General features: G+C 21.6%; 2 protein-coding genes across 4 annotated transcripts; both read left to right on the top strand.

Annotated features, from left to right (window-relative positions):
• Nucleotides 1–2,536: 2,536 nt before the first annotated feature.
• Nucleotides 2,537–10,031, top strand: LOC100577229 (cuticular protein 8). Of its 3 annotated transcripts, none has more exons than XM_006559430.3 (4): nt 2,537–2,726; nt 5,942–6,112; nt 9,256–9,577; nt 9,761–10,031. In XM_006559430.3, the coding sequence occupies exons 2-4, from the start codon at nt 5,957–5,959 to the stop codon at nt 9,943–9,945; spliced, it is 663 nt and encodes a 220-aa protein (XP_006559493.1). In that variant the 5' UTR covers nt 2,537–2,726; nt 5,942–5,956; the 3' UTR covers nt 9,946–10,031. The 3 variants fall into 3 exon arrangements, with proteins under 3 accessions (XP_006559493.1, XP_003249529.1, XP_006559492.1); XM_003249481.4 differs by having other exon boundaries at nt 2,688–2,841; XM_006559429.3 differs by lacking the exon at nt 2,537–2,726 and adding an exon at nt 2,768–2,986.
• Nucleotides 10,032–17,074: 7,043 nt separating this feature from the next.
• LOC102654371 (pro-resilin-like) lies at nt 17,075–21,348 on the top strand. Its single transcript, XM_006559428.3, has 4 exons — nt 17,075–17,278; nt 19,114–19,458; nt 19,844–20,117; nt 20,781–21,348. Exons 1-4 carry the CDS (start codon nt 17,090–17,092, stop codon nt 20,870–20,872), a joined length of 900 nt encoding a protein of 299 aa, XP_006559491.1. The 5' UTR covers nt 17,075–17,089; the 3' UTR covers nt 20,873–21,348.
• The last annotated feature ends 1,902 nt before the right edge of the window (nt 21,349–23,250 follow it).

Here is a 23,250-nt window from a genome sequence, read left to right as displayed (position 1 = left end):
GTTTGTACTTTTATAATTGTTATTATTGATATTCTTTAGAAAAAAAAGATTAAAAGCAATTTCAAACACAAATTTTAACATTATGAAACTTTTTTTCATATATTAATTAGTATATATTTAGTATATTAGTATATTTATTCAATAAATATAAGAATTATTTTTCTCTTCTCATCATTTTTATTTATTTATTTTTATTTTATTTTATTAATTCTTTATATATATATATATATATATATATATATATATATATATATATATATATATATTTCTTATATGTATTAATTAATTTTCTTTTTTATTTTCTTATCCTCTTTTGAAAATTGAAATTGATCTGAAAATATATAAAACACAAAATTAAAGAAAGTATATAACATGAATAATAATAATCTTTTATTTAGTTAATTTTCGTTAAAATTAAAATGTCTTTTGTTATTCATATATGGTTTCATAAGAGACCGGGTAATATCAATTTAACATGTAAATATATATGTAAATTGAAGGGAAAAAGAAGAGATTGATCGAATTGTTATTATGCTTTGTGTAACATTGAAATGAAATTAAAACATGTGATTATATTATAAGTTTATCATAATTTATCATAATTAGAAAAAATTTGCTGAAGGAAATCATTTTAAAAATCTTTTTAATTACTAATTGAACTAAGTAAGACAATTTAATATTAAAATTTTATTATTATATAAAATTATTATATATTAAAAAAATCAAAGAAACAGTAAAAAGTTTTTATTCACATATATAAAATTTCTCATTAATAAAAATATAATTTTGATTGAATAATAAAATAATTATAATTTTTTTGTATGTACTTGAATTGAACAACTTCGAAACATTATTAATGAAGCAAATAATCCCTAGAGGGAGCACGTGTTTATCGCAATGCCATTGTTTCCGTTCACGTAACGGCAAACAATCAGGAAAAGGTTACGAAAGGAATCGAAAGTGAGAATTCGCACACTAAATAAACAATAAAGCGGTCTTGATTAATTTTCATTTGACTCATTGATCGAACAGATTAGATTGTTAGTCCATGATTATGTCTATTGTCTTAAACATGATCAACGATTATTAATCCCGTTATATCCGTTTACTTTTCTAAAAAAAAAAAAAAAAAGTAATTTTAAGGAGATCTTAGGACATGAAAAATATTTCTTCTTAATTGTAGATGATTAAAAAAAATTGTATCTTAATATAATTTTGTAATTTTATCATTTTGTAATTTACAAAAAAATTATGATATTTGATATTTATCTATCATTTCATATATATTTAAAAAAGAAAGATGTTTCTCATGTCATTTTTAACATACTTTATTACATATAAATATATGATTTTACTAATTTTAAAAATGTATTGCGATATGTTGACCATTGAGTAAATAAATCTCCTGCTATAATATAATTTTAATTGAAAAAATTATACAATTATTTCAAAATATTTTTAACATATTAGAAGTATACTATAAATATAAACTATTAATATGAGATTAATTATAGATTATTATATATTTTTATAGATTAGTATTTGTACATTAAATTAATATTACTTTTAATATTCAACATTAAATTATTTACAGTTAATATTTATAGTAATATTATAACTAAATTATACTTATATATACTTTTATACAATAATATTAATATATTATTGTATAAAAGTACATAATATATAAATTAGTATTGTTAGACATTATATTCATATTGAATACTATATATAATATCGTATATTACTAATTAACTTAATTATTCACCTTTGTAATTAACTGATCAACTTATCATATAATCTAATCTAATTATTGTTTATCAAATAACAGTTTCTTTTAATATTTCATAACATCTTAATCCATATTTATTTCATAAATCTATTTGACAAGAAATTAGTATAGATCAGATCAAGTTCGCGTCATCAACCCTAATATTTTTCTAACGTACATATTTTAAATTATATTTTCATTATTACAATACCATCATTCTATTAAATTTGGAATTACTTACATGTTATAATATTATTTCTTTATTCAATGAATAAACAATTAAACTAACATTAAATCATTAATTCTTTCTTAAAAGGCGGATATGAAGAAAAAATTAGAATTACATTATAAGATTTTCTTATTTAAGAGCTAACATTGTTATTATTATATACATTGTTAACATTTTTTTTTTTTAATTAATTTGTAGAATTGAATTCTACATGATTATGAAAAATGATCTTATTTTTTTGTCGCAATTTTTTTCTTTTACTTAACTTTGAAAAAGAAATATGATCTATGTAAAGAGCTTTTTTAAATTACTTATATTAATATATATTAAATAATTTTTGTTTCAAAAACATTATTTCACTATTTGATTTTTGGTTTAAAAAGATGGACAATGGTCCTAAGTCTTAATTAAGTCCCGATTGGTTAATTAATCCTGCTACTTAAGTTAGATCCGTTGGTAGGCTATCCCACGCGATGAAGTAATCAGCTTTCTCCGCTCTGGAAAAAAGATGCGTTCCTCTCATATACTAGTGCCGTCCCAAAATCGCGCATGCTGCTAGTTAAACAATGGAAAATAAAGCGCGGATTTTCTACACGCTTGGCGTTCCTATGTGAACTGGAGTACAAGGAAAGATCTCCAGTTTTATACACGAGGAGATCCACGCGGATTCTTCTCTTGCTGAAGGAGGATCCATACTCGACAGGAAATGAATCTTTGTAGTCGTAGGTGAGCTCTCTATATAAGCCAGGTATAAGGCAAAACATCACTATAATTCAGCATTCCACATAGTGCTCTAGTTTTCTGAGTACTCTCAAACAGTATGGATAGAATAGTGCGACAGGTAATCAGGAAATTCATTGACAAGTGAAATTTTTACAATCTTTGGTACTGGTGCTATGCTTGCGTCGGCATTATGATATTGCGTGTTCCGTTAAATAGTGATTTAAGGAACTAGGTGATCTATTGGTGGAAGATACATAAATATGGTAACAAGAATTAATTTTAGTTTGGATTGATAGATTCGGCAATTGGAAGTGAATAATTATCCAAAAAAGTGATTTTTTTATTCTACTTTGAAATTAAAAAAAATTGTTTTTTTTTATAGAATAAAAGATTATATATATAAAAGTTATAGTTTTAAATTAGAATAAATTTAAATTATAAAAATATTTTTTAAATTTAATTATTTAAATTTCGAATTTTTAAATTATATATTTTTTTAATAAACTTTTTAATTTTTTAATATATTCTAATATTTTTGATATCTATATACATCAATGAGTGTTTTCATTGATATTCTCGGATAATTATTTAATTCTGAAATTGGCAAATTGCATGTAATACTAATATTAAATTCTTATGAAAAATTTTCTATGGCAATTATTAATTTTCTAAAGTTCTAATAATTGCTATTAGTATAATATAAATTAGAGTTCGTTCAAAAATTTAAGGTGATCTTAAATTATGTAATCAATATAATTTAAATAATCGAAACAATTTAGTTTTTCATTAAACTAAAAATTCTACGATCTCATTATATTTCTGAACAAATTATATCATTATTTTATATTTATTTTCTACAATTATTCATTTTCATATTAATCAATAATAAACTTTAATCAATAATCTTTTTAAAAAATTATTAATATTTTTACAAATCAATGCAATCAATTATATTATTAATACAATTCAAATTGTTATAATTTTTTCATTTTCTTCATTAATCTCACACCTCCACTTTCAATAAATATCACAATTTTCAACTTTTAAAATACATAAATGAAATGAAATAAACTACAATGAAGTTTTTCTAACTTTAAATTCTTAATATACTTATAAATTTCTATAAATTTAAAAGTTTAATCTAAATTTTTGAAGTTTCTATTACTATTTTACCTGAGTACAAATATTGAAATTCTAATTTTAAATATTTTAACTATTATCAATATTGATTCATTGTGATTATATATATTATAAAAAAAATTATCCGAATCTAATTGAAAACAATTACATTAATATTATTTTATTTTATACAATTAATATTTTCCGGTATGAAGTATATTAATTTACTGGATGTTGCACGCATTTTTACATATTTACATATTTTTACATATTTAAACTTTATATTTAAATTTATTATTTCATTATGTAAATGCAGTTTCGTATAATCATATCTGTTAGTAGCACAGGCATGTACGATTTACACAGAAATATAAATAACAATATACACGTTTCACAATTCTATATATAACTATTCTAACCTCGCCTTATAGTTACACACATGCGTGCTTCAATAGCTTCAATTAATAATATTTTTTGTTTTTTGCATTTTTTATTTCTTTTCAATTTAATTGTAATTTCGTTTTAATTTAAATAATTATTTAATTTATTATTAATTATTAAAATTTATTTTTAATGATTTTAGATTCTTTGTTTTAATTTATAATTTTCTGTTAACATAAATATGATATATATTTATAATAAGTTTTTTATTTTTAATAATAAATTTTTTTTACTTATTACCAAATATTTATTTCTTTTTTCTTTTACTAATATAAAAAAATATTAAAGATAATCTATTAATAAAGAAATTTTATTAATCTTGAATATAAGATCTATATATTATATAGATTAATTCGCATGTATATATATAAGTTTAATTTTTTTTATAATTAGTGTCTAATATATGAATTGAATGCATGACAGTACAATTTTTGCAATTAGTAGATCTGAAAAGACTCTTTTTTTTTGTGATTATGAAATTATGAAATAAGAAATGAAATAAGAACTCGTATTATGAAATAAGAAATAGTATTCTTTAGTAAAATACTATCAATCTTCATTTCTGCTTTTTGAATCTGTTCTTTTCTTTAATCTTGAAAATATAATTCTTAAATATTCTAAATATAATGAATGTTATTATATCTATATAATATATCAATATATAATATTTATAGATATATAATAATCAATTAATCAATTAATATTTATAGATATATAATAGATATATAATAGTCAATAATAATCAATTAATCTAGCTACTTAAAATATTTCATAATATTTAGAAATTTTACATTTTATATACATTTAATTAACAATATCTATGTAATTAATTATTTGACTTATTTATAACTTATGAATAAAAGTTTTATTTTTTATTCATTTCAAGAATGAAGAAATTGTATTTAATATCTTATTTATTGTTTGGTCCACAATGAATAGTAATCATGACTTATGTGATGATTAAAAAATTATTTCTAAAAAATTGTCCGTATAAAAAATGATGACATAACAAATTTTCTTAACGAGATATTCACTATAATTTAACAAAACCGTTTAATTTCTTTTTCCCTTTTTCTTTATTTTTTCCCTCTTCCTTTTCTGCAATCATGTTTAATCTAGCGCTGATTTTGAACGGGGTGTAATGATGCAATATCTTAGAAACTTTCTCACGACAGAAGGAAAACGCTAGTTCATGACTCTAATTTCTCGCCTACGCAATGCGAGCTGCCTTGATCATCTCGTGCTTTCAATGTATTTGTTGTATATCTGGGAATTTATTTGATATCTATAAAATTGATATTTTACTATTTCTTTATTATGATATTGTAATTATTATTAGAAAATAAAATAAATTAATACTTAGATTAGATTATGTTTTATCAAGGTTTTGACATTAAGATTTTTCAGTTTTATTATATCAAATATCAATAATATTTAATATTTTTTATTGTTATATTTATTATTCCATTATAATTTTGTTTTTTTAAGATTGTTATATTTGTAATTCTTGAAATATTATCCTTTAGAATAATCTTTAGTGTACCATCAATAAATATTACTAAACACTATAAATATATTAGATATCTGAAAAAATCCTCAAACAGGGGCTGTAAATAATCTTCAATATCTAATATAATTAATAAGATTTTAATTTTTAGTTAACTCTTGCTCTAATGCTGAGCATAGGAATCGTGCAATGTGAGCCTACAGTGAACACACAATATGGTGTCCCAGGAAATTATGCTGGTAATAATCATGGAGTATCAGATGGAAATGGTTTTGGTAATCATCATTATGATAATGGAAACGATAATGATTATGTCGATCAGGTAAATCCAAATGATTTAAAATAAATCAATTTATAATTTGATTATAATAATAATATAATTTAATAACTTAGATTATTCATTCGAATTGATTAAAATTATAGAACGATTAGATATAATTTATTTATTATTTGTTATTTAAAATTTCTTTTTTTTATATATTTAACGATTATGATTGCTTAAACATTTTCATCTTAATTGTTTGAGTTACGGATAATTCTCTATTGCGATAGAAATTGAATTATTTTACTTTAACAATTGATACTAGTCTAGGGAAATTTATTTTGCTGTTAGTAAATCAGCATTAAAAGGAAATATTGAATAACAATTTATTAAGGAATTTTATATTTGTTTTATTCTAATTTTTCTAATTCTCAACATTTTTCTAATATAATAAAAAAATAATAAAATAATATAAATATTTAAAAAATAAGAAATAATACTTAAAATAATATATACGGGATTAAATGATTTAAATCATGATTTAATTTTGATACTCTATTCATTTATTCTGCATTTCCGTTAATGTTTCATAATAAACTCAAAGGTTGCAAAAGATGAATAGATCTGGGTTAACGCTGATTCTACAAGTAACATTGAACTTTGTTGAGTACTGAATACATGATTTCGATATATAAATTTAAAATGATTGATCAATTTTGCTTTTTATTCAGGTACTCATAATCAGATAATATTTTTTTCTCTATCTTTATTGTCATCTCTTTTGATATATGAATAGATATGAATAGATATTTTGATTTTTTGAAAAGAATCAAGATTTCACTAATATAATATATGATTTACAATATATTTTTTTAATTTTAATTAATATTGTCTATCATATTAATGATAAAAATCATATGATATATTTTTCTTTATTATAACTTTACTATATAAAAAAGATTAAAATATAACGTTCAATTACACTGTACAATTTATTGTAGAATATTATAGACAAATATAAAATTTATTTTTTGCTTGAAAAAATTTAATATTTTAAACTTTTTATCGTAATTATTTATTTTAATTAAATCAAGAAAAGAATTATCGCTGTGAATCATTTGAATTATCCTAAACCACAAATTAACCACGAAATGACTGGAATGATTAAGAGAATTTATATGCTCTTAAGTACTTTAAGCATTGCGACAGAGAACAATAACCACTCCTTAAAACCGCTGCAATATTGTTAAAATTATATTAATGCAACTACAATATAAGAATACACGTAACTATAATTATGAGTCAATATTGGGAATTTGAAAATAATTTTATTAAAAAAATTTTTTTTTTGGAACATAAATATTGATATTAACATATATATATATATATATATATATATATATATATATATATATATAATTATATTTATGAAATCATATTTTTAAATTTATATAATTCGATGCGAAATTCTTCATCTGATGATTTCCAAGTGTATAAGACTTGCTATGGTTGACCATAAATGTCTACAATATTATAACGCATCTTATAACGTGAAATTGATTGTTCAAGAAAAAAGAGATGATATATAGTTGCGGTTAAATTATATAGCTCGATTCTTTGTATGAATGATTATAAGAGCACGTGACCATTGAAATCATTATTTTATGCATCTATTCTATGCATAGAATTTAGAGAGTTTATCATGTGTGAAATCAGGAATGTTGGTACTACTACAACAAGAATGACTGATATAACTTCCTTCGAGTCTTAAGATGAATGTTGATCAAATATAGAGAATACAGAATAAATGCAACAAGATTGATTTGAAAATGAAATATTATATATTTCAAATATATATCATATATTTGAAATTATATAAAATAATGTTTTGCAAAGATGTTACGTATTTAATGAATTCGTTTAATTAAATGGAAAAAAATTTACAAAATTTAAAAAAGAAATAAGAAAATTGTGTTTCATGATATGATTTCAAATTCCAAAAATTGTGTGTTGATACCGGAATCCCGAGTTTCATGAAATGTTATATATTCATTCTGTTACGCGATGATGTAAACGCAATCTGATGTAACATTATTAATAGGATGAACCGCGACCGCAGGCATCATCTAAGATGTAAATCGTTATTGCCGATTAGCTAATCGTCTTGAGAATCTAAACAGTCCAGTTATGTGTATTTGTACGATTTTAGCCTCGAGTCGAATGATCTAACATGAGCCAGATTAAATTAGAACTTTCTTTTTCAATCTCTCATTTGATCTATTTTTTTTTTGAAAGAAAATTCAATTATATAATTCAAGTATTTATATCACTTTTTTTCTTATACAAAATAAAGATAATATAATAATAATTTAATAATTGTTAAGTAAATGATCATGAATGTTTTGATTTACTGAATAATTATAAATAATATTTTCCTTTTATTGAATATTTATATCATTGAATGTAAGATAAAAAAATAATTAAATATTTTTATGAACTTTCAATAATAATATTTTTCATATAAATTTATTATATAAACAGAAAAATAAGATAATAAAAATATTTTATTATATATTTTTATTATGTAATTTGTCAAAAAATAAATATTTTTAATCGTTTTAATTGCATCTTCATGTTATCAAGTTACATATGTAATATATAAGACAATAGTTCAGTAACGAAATCATTGAATTAGGTTAAGAAAACATTCAATGCAACGATCTGAGAAATCACTTTAGTAGAAAGTTCGACATCTCTGATCAGCACCTATATGCAAATAAGGTTTGCGCATATTTATGGTACAGTAAAAATTATAGTGTATAACGCCTCCATTGTTTATATATTGCTATAATCATTAAGGTAATCATTTAAATTAAAAGTTGTTTTAAAATTTAAAAAACTAATCAAATAATTAGAAAAAATATTTTATTCTATTTATATGTACATATTTATATATAATATTTATATATATTTATATATAAATTTTTATATAGAGATATTACATATAAAATAAAATAATAATGATATAATAATGATAGAAAAATATAAAAAAAATATTTTTAATCAATATATATTCGATATTTTGCTTTTTTAAAAATTAATATTTAAAAAAAATTAAAACTAAATATCAATTTTATATTTTATCTATTGCATCATCAATATTATCTATACTATAAAATAAATATGTTTGTTCCTCTGTTTAGCCAATGTCCTATGAATTTGGATATGCCGTAAAGGATCAAGCAACCGGAAATGATTTTGGTAGACGCGAAACTAGCGATGGTGAAACTGTACGAGGAGAATATAGAGTTCAATTACCGGATGGTAGGACACAAATAGTAACTTACACTGCTGATTGGAGGACAGGTTTCCACGCAGATGTAAGATATGAGGGTACCCCAACTTATCCTGATCAATTCAATAATCAGAACAATGGTTATAATAATAATAATAATCAAGGTAGTAGTCAAGACTTTGGTTTCCATGGTAATAATGCTAGTGGACGTTACAATACAGGGAATTCAGGTAGTTTATGATTCTTATTCTATTATTAATGATTAATGATTATTAATGATAACTCAAATGTATTTATTAAAAATAATGAAATTTCGAATTTTATTATTCAATTATAATTTATTTTTATGAAAAGAATAAAAAAGATAAGTTTTTAAGTTAATTAGAATTGATTATTATGTTTTGTTTTTCAAGGAAACAATGGATATAATTACCAACCACCTAGTGGAAGTGGATTCAATAATGGTAATAATTATCCATACCAATTTGTTTCCAATCAAATTTCCAATTCATTAGACAATAGTTATAATAATTTTGGAATTCGTAATAATTATAACACACGAATTCCATCATCAACATATGGACCAGCCTTTAAGTGATTTTACAATTCCTATTATTAGCACATAGGATAAGAAGCGTTCTGTAAGATTAGTTTTTTTGTAATAAAAATAATTTTATCTTCTTATATTAATATATAGAATTTTATAATGTAATCTTTTATTACTCCTTTTGTTTCTTAATCTTTTATTATTCTAGAGCACAAAACGAAATATTAATAAAATATAAATATAAAATATTAAAAAAAAAATATTAATAATTTAATTAAGAACAAATGCAATCGATATAAAAAATATCGAATATAATTGAAATATTATTTTCCAGAACTTTGTTCGTTATATAACATTCGTTAAATAACATTATATTGCAATCAGTATAATTGATTTTCTCATAGTTGATGAAATTATTCGTTAATATAGTCTTTGTTATATAGATCAGAAAGGATGAAATTAGAATGAAAAAATATTTTATTATATATATATTCGTATATCATGAAAGATAATGAAGGATATCAAATTTCGATCGATGTTATTTCATATTATGGTACTTAAATCTGACGCTATTCAGGAAAACGCTTTCTCTGATATTATAAACTATTGACACGCCAAATTCATAATGCATTAAAATAATCGAATATACCAAAATAATTGATAATTTCATTCTTAAAGTTTTATTAAAAAATTATTATAGTTAAAACAAATTTGTTTTAATAATTTTTTTGAAATTATTTTAGAAATTTTAAAAATATTTTAGAAAAAAAATTTTTTATATATTATTTTCTAATAATTATTAAGTATGTGTAGATAAATTAAGTAAATGTAGTGATAATTTCTATTTCAAAATTCACTCTAATAGCAATTTAATTATTAATTAAACCGTTAATTAAATTATTAATTATTCTATGAAATTATTTATTATATACGAAATATTGGTGTTGTTAAATAGTTTATGTGAAATAAAAATTTCGTGCATCGATATTAAATATATTGTGTAGCGTAATGTAAAAGTAAAATTTTACTCGAATATTTTCCTAATGTAAACAATAATGAAAATTCTAATTAATTTTTTTTATCAAATATATTTGACTATTTCTATAGAAGCAAGAAAGAGAGATAGTCTTTTTGTCCTTCTAGCAACGATTGAAAGCAAAGGTGAAGGTGAGCAAAGTGGAGAACAAAACATCTCTTTAATTGTAATGTATGCTATAATAACTTACGAAAATCAACGTGACGTAATTGAATGAAATGCGTTTGGATTGTGGTTTAAAATCGGCTGACATGAAAGATGAGTTGCCGGTTTAATCGATGCTACAAGAGTTTTGAAAGTGCTAGCCTCAACGCTCTATTTAAAGTTAATTTCCTTGACTTCATTTAAAACTGACGGTTAAAAGAACGGTTAGCAAGGGGAGATGTATTACATTAATGTTTCTAGGATGCAATAAACATAGTAGATTGATGATCAGATGAAGATCTATTGAATCCATTAGTAGCCTGAAATAATAGAATGATCAGTTGATTTTGATTAGAAGAAGTAAAAGTTCTTGTTATTTATATATGTTATTTTAGATATTTTCTCTCACTAATTATTTGGATTTGTGATTATTCACAATTCTTTTTCATGATATTATATTTTTGTCAATAATCTAATATTAATATAGAAATAAGTACAATTTGTAAAAAAAGTTAATTACTTGCTAGAAAAAATATTTATAATTTTATAAATTTTTATTATGTAATATTTCTTTTTATTTTTTAAATAAAACTTTATAATTTATATAATAAAATAATACATAATAAAATAATTAATAAAAATATATAAATATACAAAGAAAACAACTTTATTTTCTAATTGATAAATTAATTCATATAAAGATAAATTAATATGATTTTAATTTATAAAATAATATTTAATTAATATTATATAATAATATAATATTATAATATAAAATATTTAAAAATATTAATAATGTGAGTTGAAAATAATTCATTAACAATCGATGATATCCGAATACATCCTATTTATACACAGTTCATTATGAGGATGATCATGGTTGGAATAAAATTGCGAAAAAGGTTTCGTAGAATGATGGCGTAATCGGTAATGCGTTCAAGTGAAGAGTACGTATGTTCATCTCGCTAGAAGTTCGACATGGAAGACGTTAACTGTTGCAAAGGAATGCGGATAATGACGAGAATATGCTTCTAATGCTCTGGATTCGTCGCGAAAAAATCAGTGCCGAAATGAGGATGAAAACTCGAAAACATTTATCACTTTTGAACATCTCAGATTCTTCACTGTCTTAAATTTTTTTTCTCGAGATATTCCTATTCTATTTTCTGTCTTCATGTTTCACAATATGATACTTAAGAATTTTTCTAGTAATAGAAAACTTTGAAAATGTTGAAATATTAATATATGTATATCTTTCATATCTTATATAATATAATAAAATACAAACATACATAAATCTTTATATATTTATATATTTTAGTATTAAATGTACTAATTTATAATATGTATCTAAATAAATTACATATAAATAATGATTTTTAAAGTAAAAATTAAGAAGAAATATACAATTAAATTCCTAATATAATAAAAAATCAAAATAATATTATTATAGTAATTACAATATAAAAAACTTCTCATTCATCAAAATTATGAATGGGATTTATTTATTTAATTATTTCTAATATCAAAATTTCTAAAAATTGTATATCATTATAAATTCATTTTCAAAAATCTGCAAATCTGCATTCAGAAATAACCCTTAAGATACATAATCTGCAAGTTGCATCAGTAGTTAACCACGAGGTGGCAGAGCTGTCGATTATAGGATTCCTTCGCAGGTAAGTTTAAAACTAGTGATCTAGTAAGAGAAACAAGACAGAATGTAAGCACGTATATGCATATGCAGAAGACTTCACACGTCTTCCGCATCGCAATGATTACATAATCACCATTTATCCCCGATTATGGTGTAAACGGCACATCAAAACATTCACTCTGAAATTCCTTAATAAATATAAGAGTAAAAGAGATAAAAACAAAATTTTTCTGAATGCTTTTACGGGACACGAACTTCTAATTTAACCTTTAGTTTAATCCCGAATTTGAATTTCACTGTGTCAGCTATAATTAGCAATAATTATATTAATATATCATATTAATAATAATTATATTAATTAAGCGTCTTGCAATAGATAGGTTTGTATTGGATATTCGAGATAATGCAACTTTCCATCGAGATTCTACGAAAACAGATTAGAAAATGAATTAGCAATCGTGAATGTGCCGAAGGGGTTTATTATAATAAATTAATATAATCTGAACATTCTTATGTGTCACGAAAATCTCTTTGCGAAATTCCTAATTTAGCATAACTATTTTGTCTTTTTGAATGGGAATATTTAAAAATAATTGTATTATTGAGTTATTAGATTATAAATTTTAGTTTTATAAATTTTTGAAAATATTTTACTCTATAAATAAAGAATTATTTAATGGCTTTCATCAAGAAATTTAAAAAAGATCCTCAAATGTAGATTTAATTGATTATTTACATTATTAAAATAAACATGCATATTAATTAAAAAACTCATATTTACAAACTATTATACTATAATAAATTATACTATAATAAAAAAATAAATATTTTATTTAAATAGCTGACGAAAAGAAGAAATTAATGATGAATTTACAAAGGGTTGCAAGAAAAGTAATTCCCGTCCGCATGCTTAAGTATGTTGTAAGAATCACCTACGTTTGGCGATTTAAGTAACTGTCAGCAATTCTGAGCGAATAATATGCTTTACGAAACAAATATAATAGTAGAGTTGAATGACGATCATGTCATTCGGCTCATATGATTATTTACTATATTATTTGGCCTCATTATTGCGAGTTAACTATTATATATATAGTTTTATGTGTATCTTTTTCTGCTTTTCGGAATTATAAAGTAATATATGATAATCAATGCATAATAAAATGCATAATAATATATTATTTTTAAAATATGTTTTCTTATTTATTTTAAAAAGATATGCTGAAATCTAAAAAAAAATATAAAAAGAAAAATACAATTTACTTATTCACAATTAAACTTTTAGATTAATTATACATTTGAATAAAAATATTACAATTTTTATAATTACCGCTATATTAATAGTTAGAATATCACACAGTTCCAAAGAATATAAACTATGTAAATCATAAATAGAATATTCATTAAATTAACCTCACATTGAATATAAAAATATAATAATATTTTGCTAATTTCCAAAATAGTTCGGTTTTATTTAATAATATATAATTATATAATATATAATTTAATAATATATATAATAATATATATAAATTTCCTAATTATTATAAAAATCAATTTTAATAACGAGAATGCGTATGTATCTAACCGTTTATACTATATTCATTTATTTGAGATTTTTATAAAAAGGTTAGGTAATCGTAGAGCAGTGATTATTTAAAATTTGATAAAATATTGACGATTTTTAAAGATAATTATATATGTAATCACTGCATATTAGAAGATAATTTGAAAAAAAAAAATATAATTATTAACGAATTATTTTGTAAGATATTATATATGTATGTTATATCAATTAATGTTTAATAAACATAAAAACTTTCTGTCCAAAACAATATATATTTTTTCATTCGAAATATTATTTTTATTTATAAAAAAAAATTATAAAAAAATTATTTGTTGCATTTCATATTGTGGATATATTTACATTTTATGATTATTAAGATTGATTTCGAAATAATTGGTAGAAAGTAATTCTCAGTGAAATATTTCTGACATGTCCCTGCAAAATTATAATAATTGTAATTGTAATGCTGTTAAAGTAGTTATCTTTCACTTGGACCATGTAACCTCATGTTTGTCGAATACGTATATCCCTAGCCAAGATTACTTTCTATAGAAGTCTAGTATTCTTTAGAATAAATTTATAAAGTCTAGTAATATTTTTAAATTTTCTGATATCATAATATTTGATAATTATATTCAATAATATTTATATTTCTTCAGGCTATTTTTTCAAAATTTAAAAAAAAAAGAAAATAAAAATATGAATTATTGCGAATTAAATTTGCCTTATTTAAATTGAAAATTTCATATCAAATTGAATGCATCTTTCAAATTTTGTAAAAAAAAAACTAGATAGATCGTAGATTAGCAAAAATCGCAAATTTCGATATTCGATTTACAGGAACTCGAAATTATGGAATCTATCAGATCTACAAGATTTATTGATACGATTGAATTAAATATATGTGATAAAGATGATTAAATTAAATCATCAAAATCTTAGAATAATAGAGAAATAAAAACGGAAAAGAAAGAAGATGAAAAAAAATATTCACATACCATTATAAAATGATTTTTAAAAATGATTTTATGCAGACTATAATTCTTCTGATTAAAGATTCTTCACTTTACTGGTGACATAATGATATACAATTATTTATATAAGAATTCATTAATCATTATGAATATGCAATTACATTTAATATATTATATTTATATTATATAAATTATATTATATTTATTCAAGAGTAAATTTTTTTAATTTGATGATAATTTTTCTGATTAAAAATTTTTATATTTTTTGAAAATATTCTTTTTTTTTCTTTTTTTTAATAATGTGTATTAAATTTAAGACTGGATCTTTTTAGAAACTTTACTTTAATGAAATTTATTAGGTAGGCACATAGACAGATTGAATGATTAATTTACAAAAGAAATATTATAATATATTATAATATACTTGTATTAATTTTATATTATAATATATTTATATTAATTTTTAATAATATTTTTAATAATAATATTATATAATATTATGTAATAATATTGGTTAGAAATGATTCAATCTCATAAACAGCATATCAAAAAATTACAAAATCTTAAGTAGGAGCAATGTTTGATTGAGACTGCAACTAGTATGTGTCTATTGCTAAATATTGAAATAAAGTTATATTCTATTTGAGTGAAAGTAGAGGGGAATTTATTAATCACACATATTGGACATTCATAGAAAATCTTAGTTAATTTGTTTGAACAATGCTGAAATAATTACTATTATCTTTATGTCAATGTCTAGACTGACATTATCGTTATCGATTTATTCGAAATATTTTAAATTCATAAAATTAATTTTCAATTTAAAATTTATTTTATAGTTAGAATTTTTTTTGATTTTTTTATATATTATTTTCATTCTTTATTTTTAATTTTTTTTTCTTTTTTTTTTTTTTACATAAAACAAGCTTTATGAAGGTATTAAAGCAAACGAGTTTTCCTTCTGATTCTTTATTTTCTGCCTTTTACCTATTCAATCATCACGCAGCAAGCCTATTTCTTCATCCACCTTTCATTCGTATTACAAGTTAGTAATTGGTTCACCGCATTTGAACACTTGGACGAGATTGAAATCTTTTTTTAATTTTTTTTTTCAATACAAATAAAACATTTTGATATTGTAAAGTTGACAGAAAGATTTACGAATTATGCAATGGGAATAAAACATCTGATGATTTTTTTAATTATCAAACAATATTATCTTTTATATGCTGTATTTTACAAATTATCTTAAAAGAAATAAAAAATATTTTATATAAAAAAAAATAATTATAATTTCAAAAAAAATCAAACTTCTTAATTAAATTTTATTATATAATGTAAAAGAACATTTTACTTATAAAAATAAAAGATCTATAAAAAAAATACAAATTGTTTTAAAATAAATTTAAAAATATGACAGAAATTTTTTTGAAAATTATCAAATAAATTTATCAAACTTAATCAATAAAGAATATGTTTAGAATAATAAGAACATGTAAAAAATCACAAATTAAAAATAAATCCTAGGATATTATAATTCCTGGAATTCAATCCAAATGAAAAAAGAATTCTGCTTAAAAAATTATTTAAAACCAGAAGAGTATCCTGAGGATTTCTCCAAAAAGAAAAGAAGCTTTGTTTAAAGACTTCTTACTTAAGAAGAGTTAAAGACTCTTTCACCCTCTTTAGATAAAATCAGATGATCCATGCGATCAAGCAGTGATCCAGTACATAGATCCAATTAAAATTTGAAGCTGTTTCAGACATCATCAACAGGATACTTCTTCCCATGATGCATCACTGAGAGTGAAGGGAAGATGCGCTGCTCCTCTCCACCTCCCACACCCATAACCGGTCATTCTAATACGTACAGGTTAATACATGGATATATAGTGCTAAGGATAAACTGTAACAAAGGGTCCGGATGGTATATAAACTCGTCCGTAGATCATCTTCTCAGTTCGCTTTGCGTCTTCGCTCATAACAGCAATATGAATTATCGTCAGGTAGGTTATTCTTCCGGTTATGCTTGCTAATCACTTTGATAACTCAATAGTACTAGAAGCTAGATTCTGGTCTCTAATATACTTTATTCAAATGATTACATTTGATTAATTTTCTTTTATAAGGATTGATTGTTGTTTAAAATTATTTTAGTTTTGTTTTATTTTAAGATAGATTAGGTTTGTTTCATTATTTAGTTTTATGATTTTGAAAAAAGTATATAACTTTGATTTCTGTAATTTCAGATTGAATAAGTAAATTGTTTCATTTAGTGAAATATTTTGAGATTATAGTTTTCTTTAATTAAGAATAATGATATAAAAATTTATTTTTTTTGATTGATAATTTAGATTCATTAGTTAGTTAGTTTTCTTCAATCTAGATTTTTTATAAAGAAATTTTAATTTCAATTAAAAATAGAATTTGTATTCTATTTTTTAAGTTGTATATTTATTGTTTTCAGTGATTTTTAGACATATAATTTCTTTGCTAGACTCTGAACAAAATTTAAATTCATAATATTCTAAATATTTCAACTTTTATCTTTTATAAATCAAAATAAAATTTATCAATAATTAATTTATATTTATGTAACAAATTTAACAATTAGAAAATTAAATCAAATTAATATCCAAAAATTTATATATAAAGAGTTTTAAAGAATTAATTTAAATTTCTTCAAAATTGGATCAGTTAACATAAAATCTTTATTCCATTTTTATTTGTGATTTTTCTGGATTAGTTTAAAATTATTATTTATATATCAAATGTTTTCAAAGCACACTTTTACTTTACTTTACCGAACATAATTTTTATTCAAACAAAAAAGAGATAGGCTCGTTCAATAATAATCCTGATTTCAGTGGAACATTAATTTTGTCATTGGTAAATCATTGCCTCGTGATATTTCAAGCTTTCTATTGAACTCAAGCGCTGTTGTGTTAGCGTTTTCTTCAACTCTTTTTGTCATCAGTTTTAATAACACCCAATGTCGAAATCAGGCATTTGGTCCATCGTGTGTGTCGTTAAATCTTATTTTAACAAAGAAACAACTTCTTCTTGAGCAATTGTGTTATGGAATATTAATAGTCTTTAATTAATATAATATAATTTTATTTGTAAAAAATTTAAATTAACAATTGTATTAATCACTTATATTTTATTTGTTTAAATGTAAATTGTGTAAATAGTCCAATTTAATTTTTCTGTTTTTTCTAATACAAAATTCGTTAATAAGTATTTATTATAATTTTTTAATTAAGATTACAGTTTATTGTTAAGCAAAATTTTGCTTGTTTTATAAGTTTCTTTTTGTATATAATTTTGTATTAAATAATTAAATTTGTATTAAATAATTTTGTATATAATAATTGTATTAATAATTTCTTTTATATCCAGAGGAAATCATATAAAAATGTACATTTTAAATATATTAAAAAACATTTTAAATATATTTTAATATTATTATTATTATCATTATTACTTAATAGTAAATTATTATCATTTATAATATCAATTTAAATATAATTTAAATATAATTAATTTCTTTAGAAATGATATAATTGATGTAATAATCTTTAATATGAAATATTAATTATAAAAATTTAAGATCTTTAAAAATTCAACAAAATTTTAATATTCACTATTTAAGATTTGTTAAACAAAATTAGATATAAAATTTGATTAATGATGCATGATCGGCCTGCTAATCCATATTCTTAAATTACCATAAATTATTATTTTATCTAATGCATCGAATTTTTTTTTCTTCATTTTGCGTAATATTTTTATTTTTATTGATATATGTTGAAAATAAAATCAAATTCTTCTATTTTAGTTAACGAAAGTGCTATTGCTGCTATCGTGTTTTACAAGTCATGCATTTGCTGGATTGCTACCGGGTGGTGGTACCGGTGGAAGTGGTTATCAATACAACAGACCAGGTGGAACTGGATTTGGAGGAGTTCCAGGGGGATTCACTGGAGGAGATTTAGGAAGGGGTAGTGACTTTGGAGGTGGATTCAAAAGACCCACTGCATTATATGGAGCACCAGGTGGTGGTGATATTGGATTTGGTGGACGTCCGTCTACTGCTTATGGCACTCCTGGACAATTTGGTGGTGGTAGTGGTGGTGGTGGTGGAAGTTATCAGGATGCTGGTTATGGTCAGGATAATGGAAGAGTAAGTGTAAACGAATTTATTATAATCAAAATTGAATAAATCTGAAAAAGAAAATGAAATAACAAATCACATTTATTAATTCATAATTTTTATTGTTATTTTTATTATTATATTTAAAAAAATAAATTTAATTTTCAAGAAGAATAATTATTTCATGAATCATAAGATAATTTTTAGAAAAATTATTTTTCTTTTCGCATAAATTAATGAAAAACTATTTTATTTTTTATGTTATTCTTAAAATAATTTTAAGAATAACATAACATATTTGTTTTTCAAACATTTTCAATAATATTGAAATTTCGATTGCAATTAAGATAATAATCAAATAATAGTTTGAAAAATAATTAAAAAAAAAAATCTAAACAATATCTTATTTTTATAGCCTCAACCATATAGCTTCCAATATGAAGTGTATGATCCCCCTAGTGGCAATGACTACTCTCAACGTGAGAGTAGCGATGGAAACATAGTACAAGGAGAATATAGAGTGTTATTACCAGATTCGAGGACGCAAATCGTGAAGTACATGGCTGATGATGCAAATGGTTACACTGCTGATGTTCAATATGAAGGACAGGCACAATTTTCTCGAGGAGGTATTGGATCTGGAGCTTATGGGACACCTGGTCAGACAGGAGCAGGAGGATATCAAGGAGGCAAGTATAATTGTATATATAATGTAATATATATTATATATATTATCATAATTATAATATAAATATAATTATATAATATATAATTATATAATTATATTTATATATATAATTATATAATTATATTTATATATATAATTATATATAATTATATAATAAAATAATTATATAATATATTATATTATATAATATAATATAAATTAGAAATAACTTAAAATATGAATTATTATGAATCTTTTATTATTTATAAAATTATATTATATTATATTACTTGCAATATATTAATTGCAAAGTATTATTAGAAGTATTATTAACAGAAGTATTATTAGATAAATTATTATTAGAAAATTAAATTACCGAAGCAGGAAAAATATACATATTTCATCTTTTTAAAATATTGACCATATTAAAATATTGAAACATATTAAATCAAAGAAAAAGAAATATTGACTTTTAATAATTTTTAACAATTCTTTCATTTTTAAAATTTTTAAAATTTCATAATGAAATTAAAGGAGTTTCCATATAAATTTTGTAAATATTTTTATTATAATTTATTTTTAGGATTAATTAGATTTTTAAAAACTATGCTTTATTTTGATAAATATACACAAATAAAATTTATTAATTATTTAAATAATCAATGAAATATTAATTTTATAACAGATGCTGGCGTATTTGGTGGAACTAGTGGACAATTTGGCGGACCTACAGCTAGCAATCAGTATCTACCACCACGTAACAATTATCGGAAATAATCAACTATATCATGCATTGTCATAATATAAAAAAATACCTGACAAATCTCCCGAATGCTGGGCGACAACCGTCACGGACCTCTCTTATTTTTATAGCTTTTTTTTATTTTTTAATTTTTTTTTATTTCTTAATAAACCATTCAATATATTTACACCACTCACAAGTCACATGCACATTTTTATATATAATCACTTCACTGGTATTTAATGATATATAATATGATATATATATATATATCAATTAAGATAATTTAATAATTTTTTTCTTTTTTAAGCGCACGAAGTTTGTATACGCGTGTAGTTATATATACATTTACACTTTTGTATATGGTAATTTTATTCTGGTAATTCTGTTATCAAACATATACGCTTGTACTTTCTGCTAAGCGATCGTCAAACTTATACATATGTTTTTGTATATGTATTTATATACGAGCTTAATGTAATACACGAATGAAAATACTTTCTTTATTTAATTGACGTTTCTTTCTTTTGAGTTATTCCATTACTTACTATTATATTTTTGCTATTTTTTTTATTTCTATATGCTATGTTTTTGATAATTTTATCTTTTTTTTGTAAACTTGGACAGTTCTTATATCAATATAAATAAAATAAAAAATATTTATAAATAAATTAAAAAATAGAGAAGTATTTTTCTTAATTATTTGATATAAAATAATTCTTGAATAGCAAGATAATAGATAGAATAAGAATTACGAATTAACATCATATTCAATGTATCTTTAAAAATATGATTTTTTTATAAAAATTTTTTATCTTTCCAGGTGGCAATGATCAATTCCTATTTCTATCCTTATTTATTTTTTATGTATTTTTTATTTGTTCTTCTTATCCGATTTATATTTCATTTCGGAGATGATTAATTTTACAATTTTTAATTTTATTTTTATCCTTTTCTGATTTTTTTTTTGGCTATTTTTGTTCTACCAATTTATAAATAATGTCAATGATGTTTAATTTCTGATTAATCTTTGTTACATTAAAAATCTTTACAAAATTTAATTTATCCAAAATTTATATATTTTTGAAGAAATGTTTTTCGTATTTTTATAATAAACAAAATATAGAATGTAATATGTTTTTTCATTTTTATTTAAAAGTTATTAAATATAATCTATTATATTTCAATTTTCATACGATTGAAGTAAAAATAAAATCGACGTTCTAACTAATCAGAGAATCATAAAAACTGCGATGAAGTGAATTAATGCGCATCATGGTGCACATAGTGTTAGTCTACAATTGAAAAATTGTGGTGACAAATTGCGTTTTATCGGTAAAAGTATGTAATTATATAAAATTTTTATTAATAAAGTATTATATTACTATATTACAATATTAAGCTTGATTATAAATTATTAAGTTTTGTTTAAATAATATCTGTTTATTTAATCATTACTATATCAGAATTGAATGTTTTTGTGCAAATTATTGTTTAATTGGAACTTCGAACGTGGGATAGATTTGAAAATATAATAGTTTTGTATTCATGATAAGAAATAATTCGACAACTTTCATAATAACTTCATTTAATATGATAAGATTTTATTTATTTTCATAGAAATTATATTTCTATAATTATCATAACTTTTTTCTGTTTTTTTATTTATATAGAAATGAAAATAGCCAAATCATTTCAATGAATTTTTATGTATATATTTTACATATTTTCATGTACATATTACTTTTTTAAATGTGTCATGCATTTAATTCATATATTTGTTAATGTTTCTGAAATTTCTAATGTTCCTAATGTTTCTAAAATTTTTTATTTGTTTTAATTCTACGTTTCAAGCATAATCCAAAGCTGAAAATTTCTTATAATAAGAAGTTGATGATTCGTTCGTACCATAGTCATACCTAGACGTATGACTAGTTGAACATATCCCCTCTCCAATTTGTAATTCGATATTGAAATCGCTACGCAAGATATCATTCTGTTGTCAAAATTTGTAACGATTTGACATTTTCAAATATATTGTGGGTATTTATATTTCTATAAGATAAATATAAATTATTTATATATATTTAACAGTTATTTTTTTATATTTTATACTATTATTTCATTAATATGTGTTATTGAATTATTTATTGAATATTATTATAATTGACTGAAGATAATTTTTTAAAGAATAATTTATTCTTATTTTTTATTCTTTTAATTGATCATAATATCACAACAAATTATAAGCTTTTAAAATAGAATTTGAAGTTATTGTTTTATTTCAATTTTTATTATATTTATGCTAAATTTCTTTTTCTTTATACAGATAAGTAGCTAATTATTAAGATTACTTTAGGCAACAAAAAAAATATTCAATATGAACTCTATAACCACATTTTTAATGCCATTT

This window comes from Apis mellifera, linkage group LG8, assembly GCF_003254395.2.
Source record: "Apis mellifera strain DH4 linkage group LG8, Amel_HAv3.1, whole genome shotgun sequence".
Lineage (NCBI taxonomy): Eukaryota > Metazoa > Arthropoda > Insecta > Hymenoptera > Apidae > Apis > Apis mellifera.
This window is presented reverse-complemented; position numbering and strand designations above follow the sequence as displayed.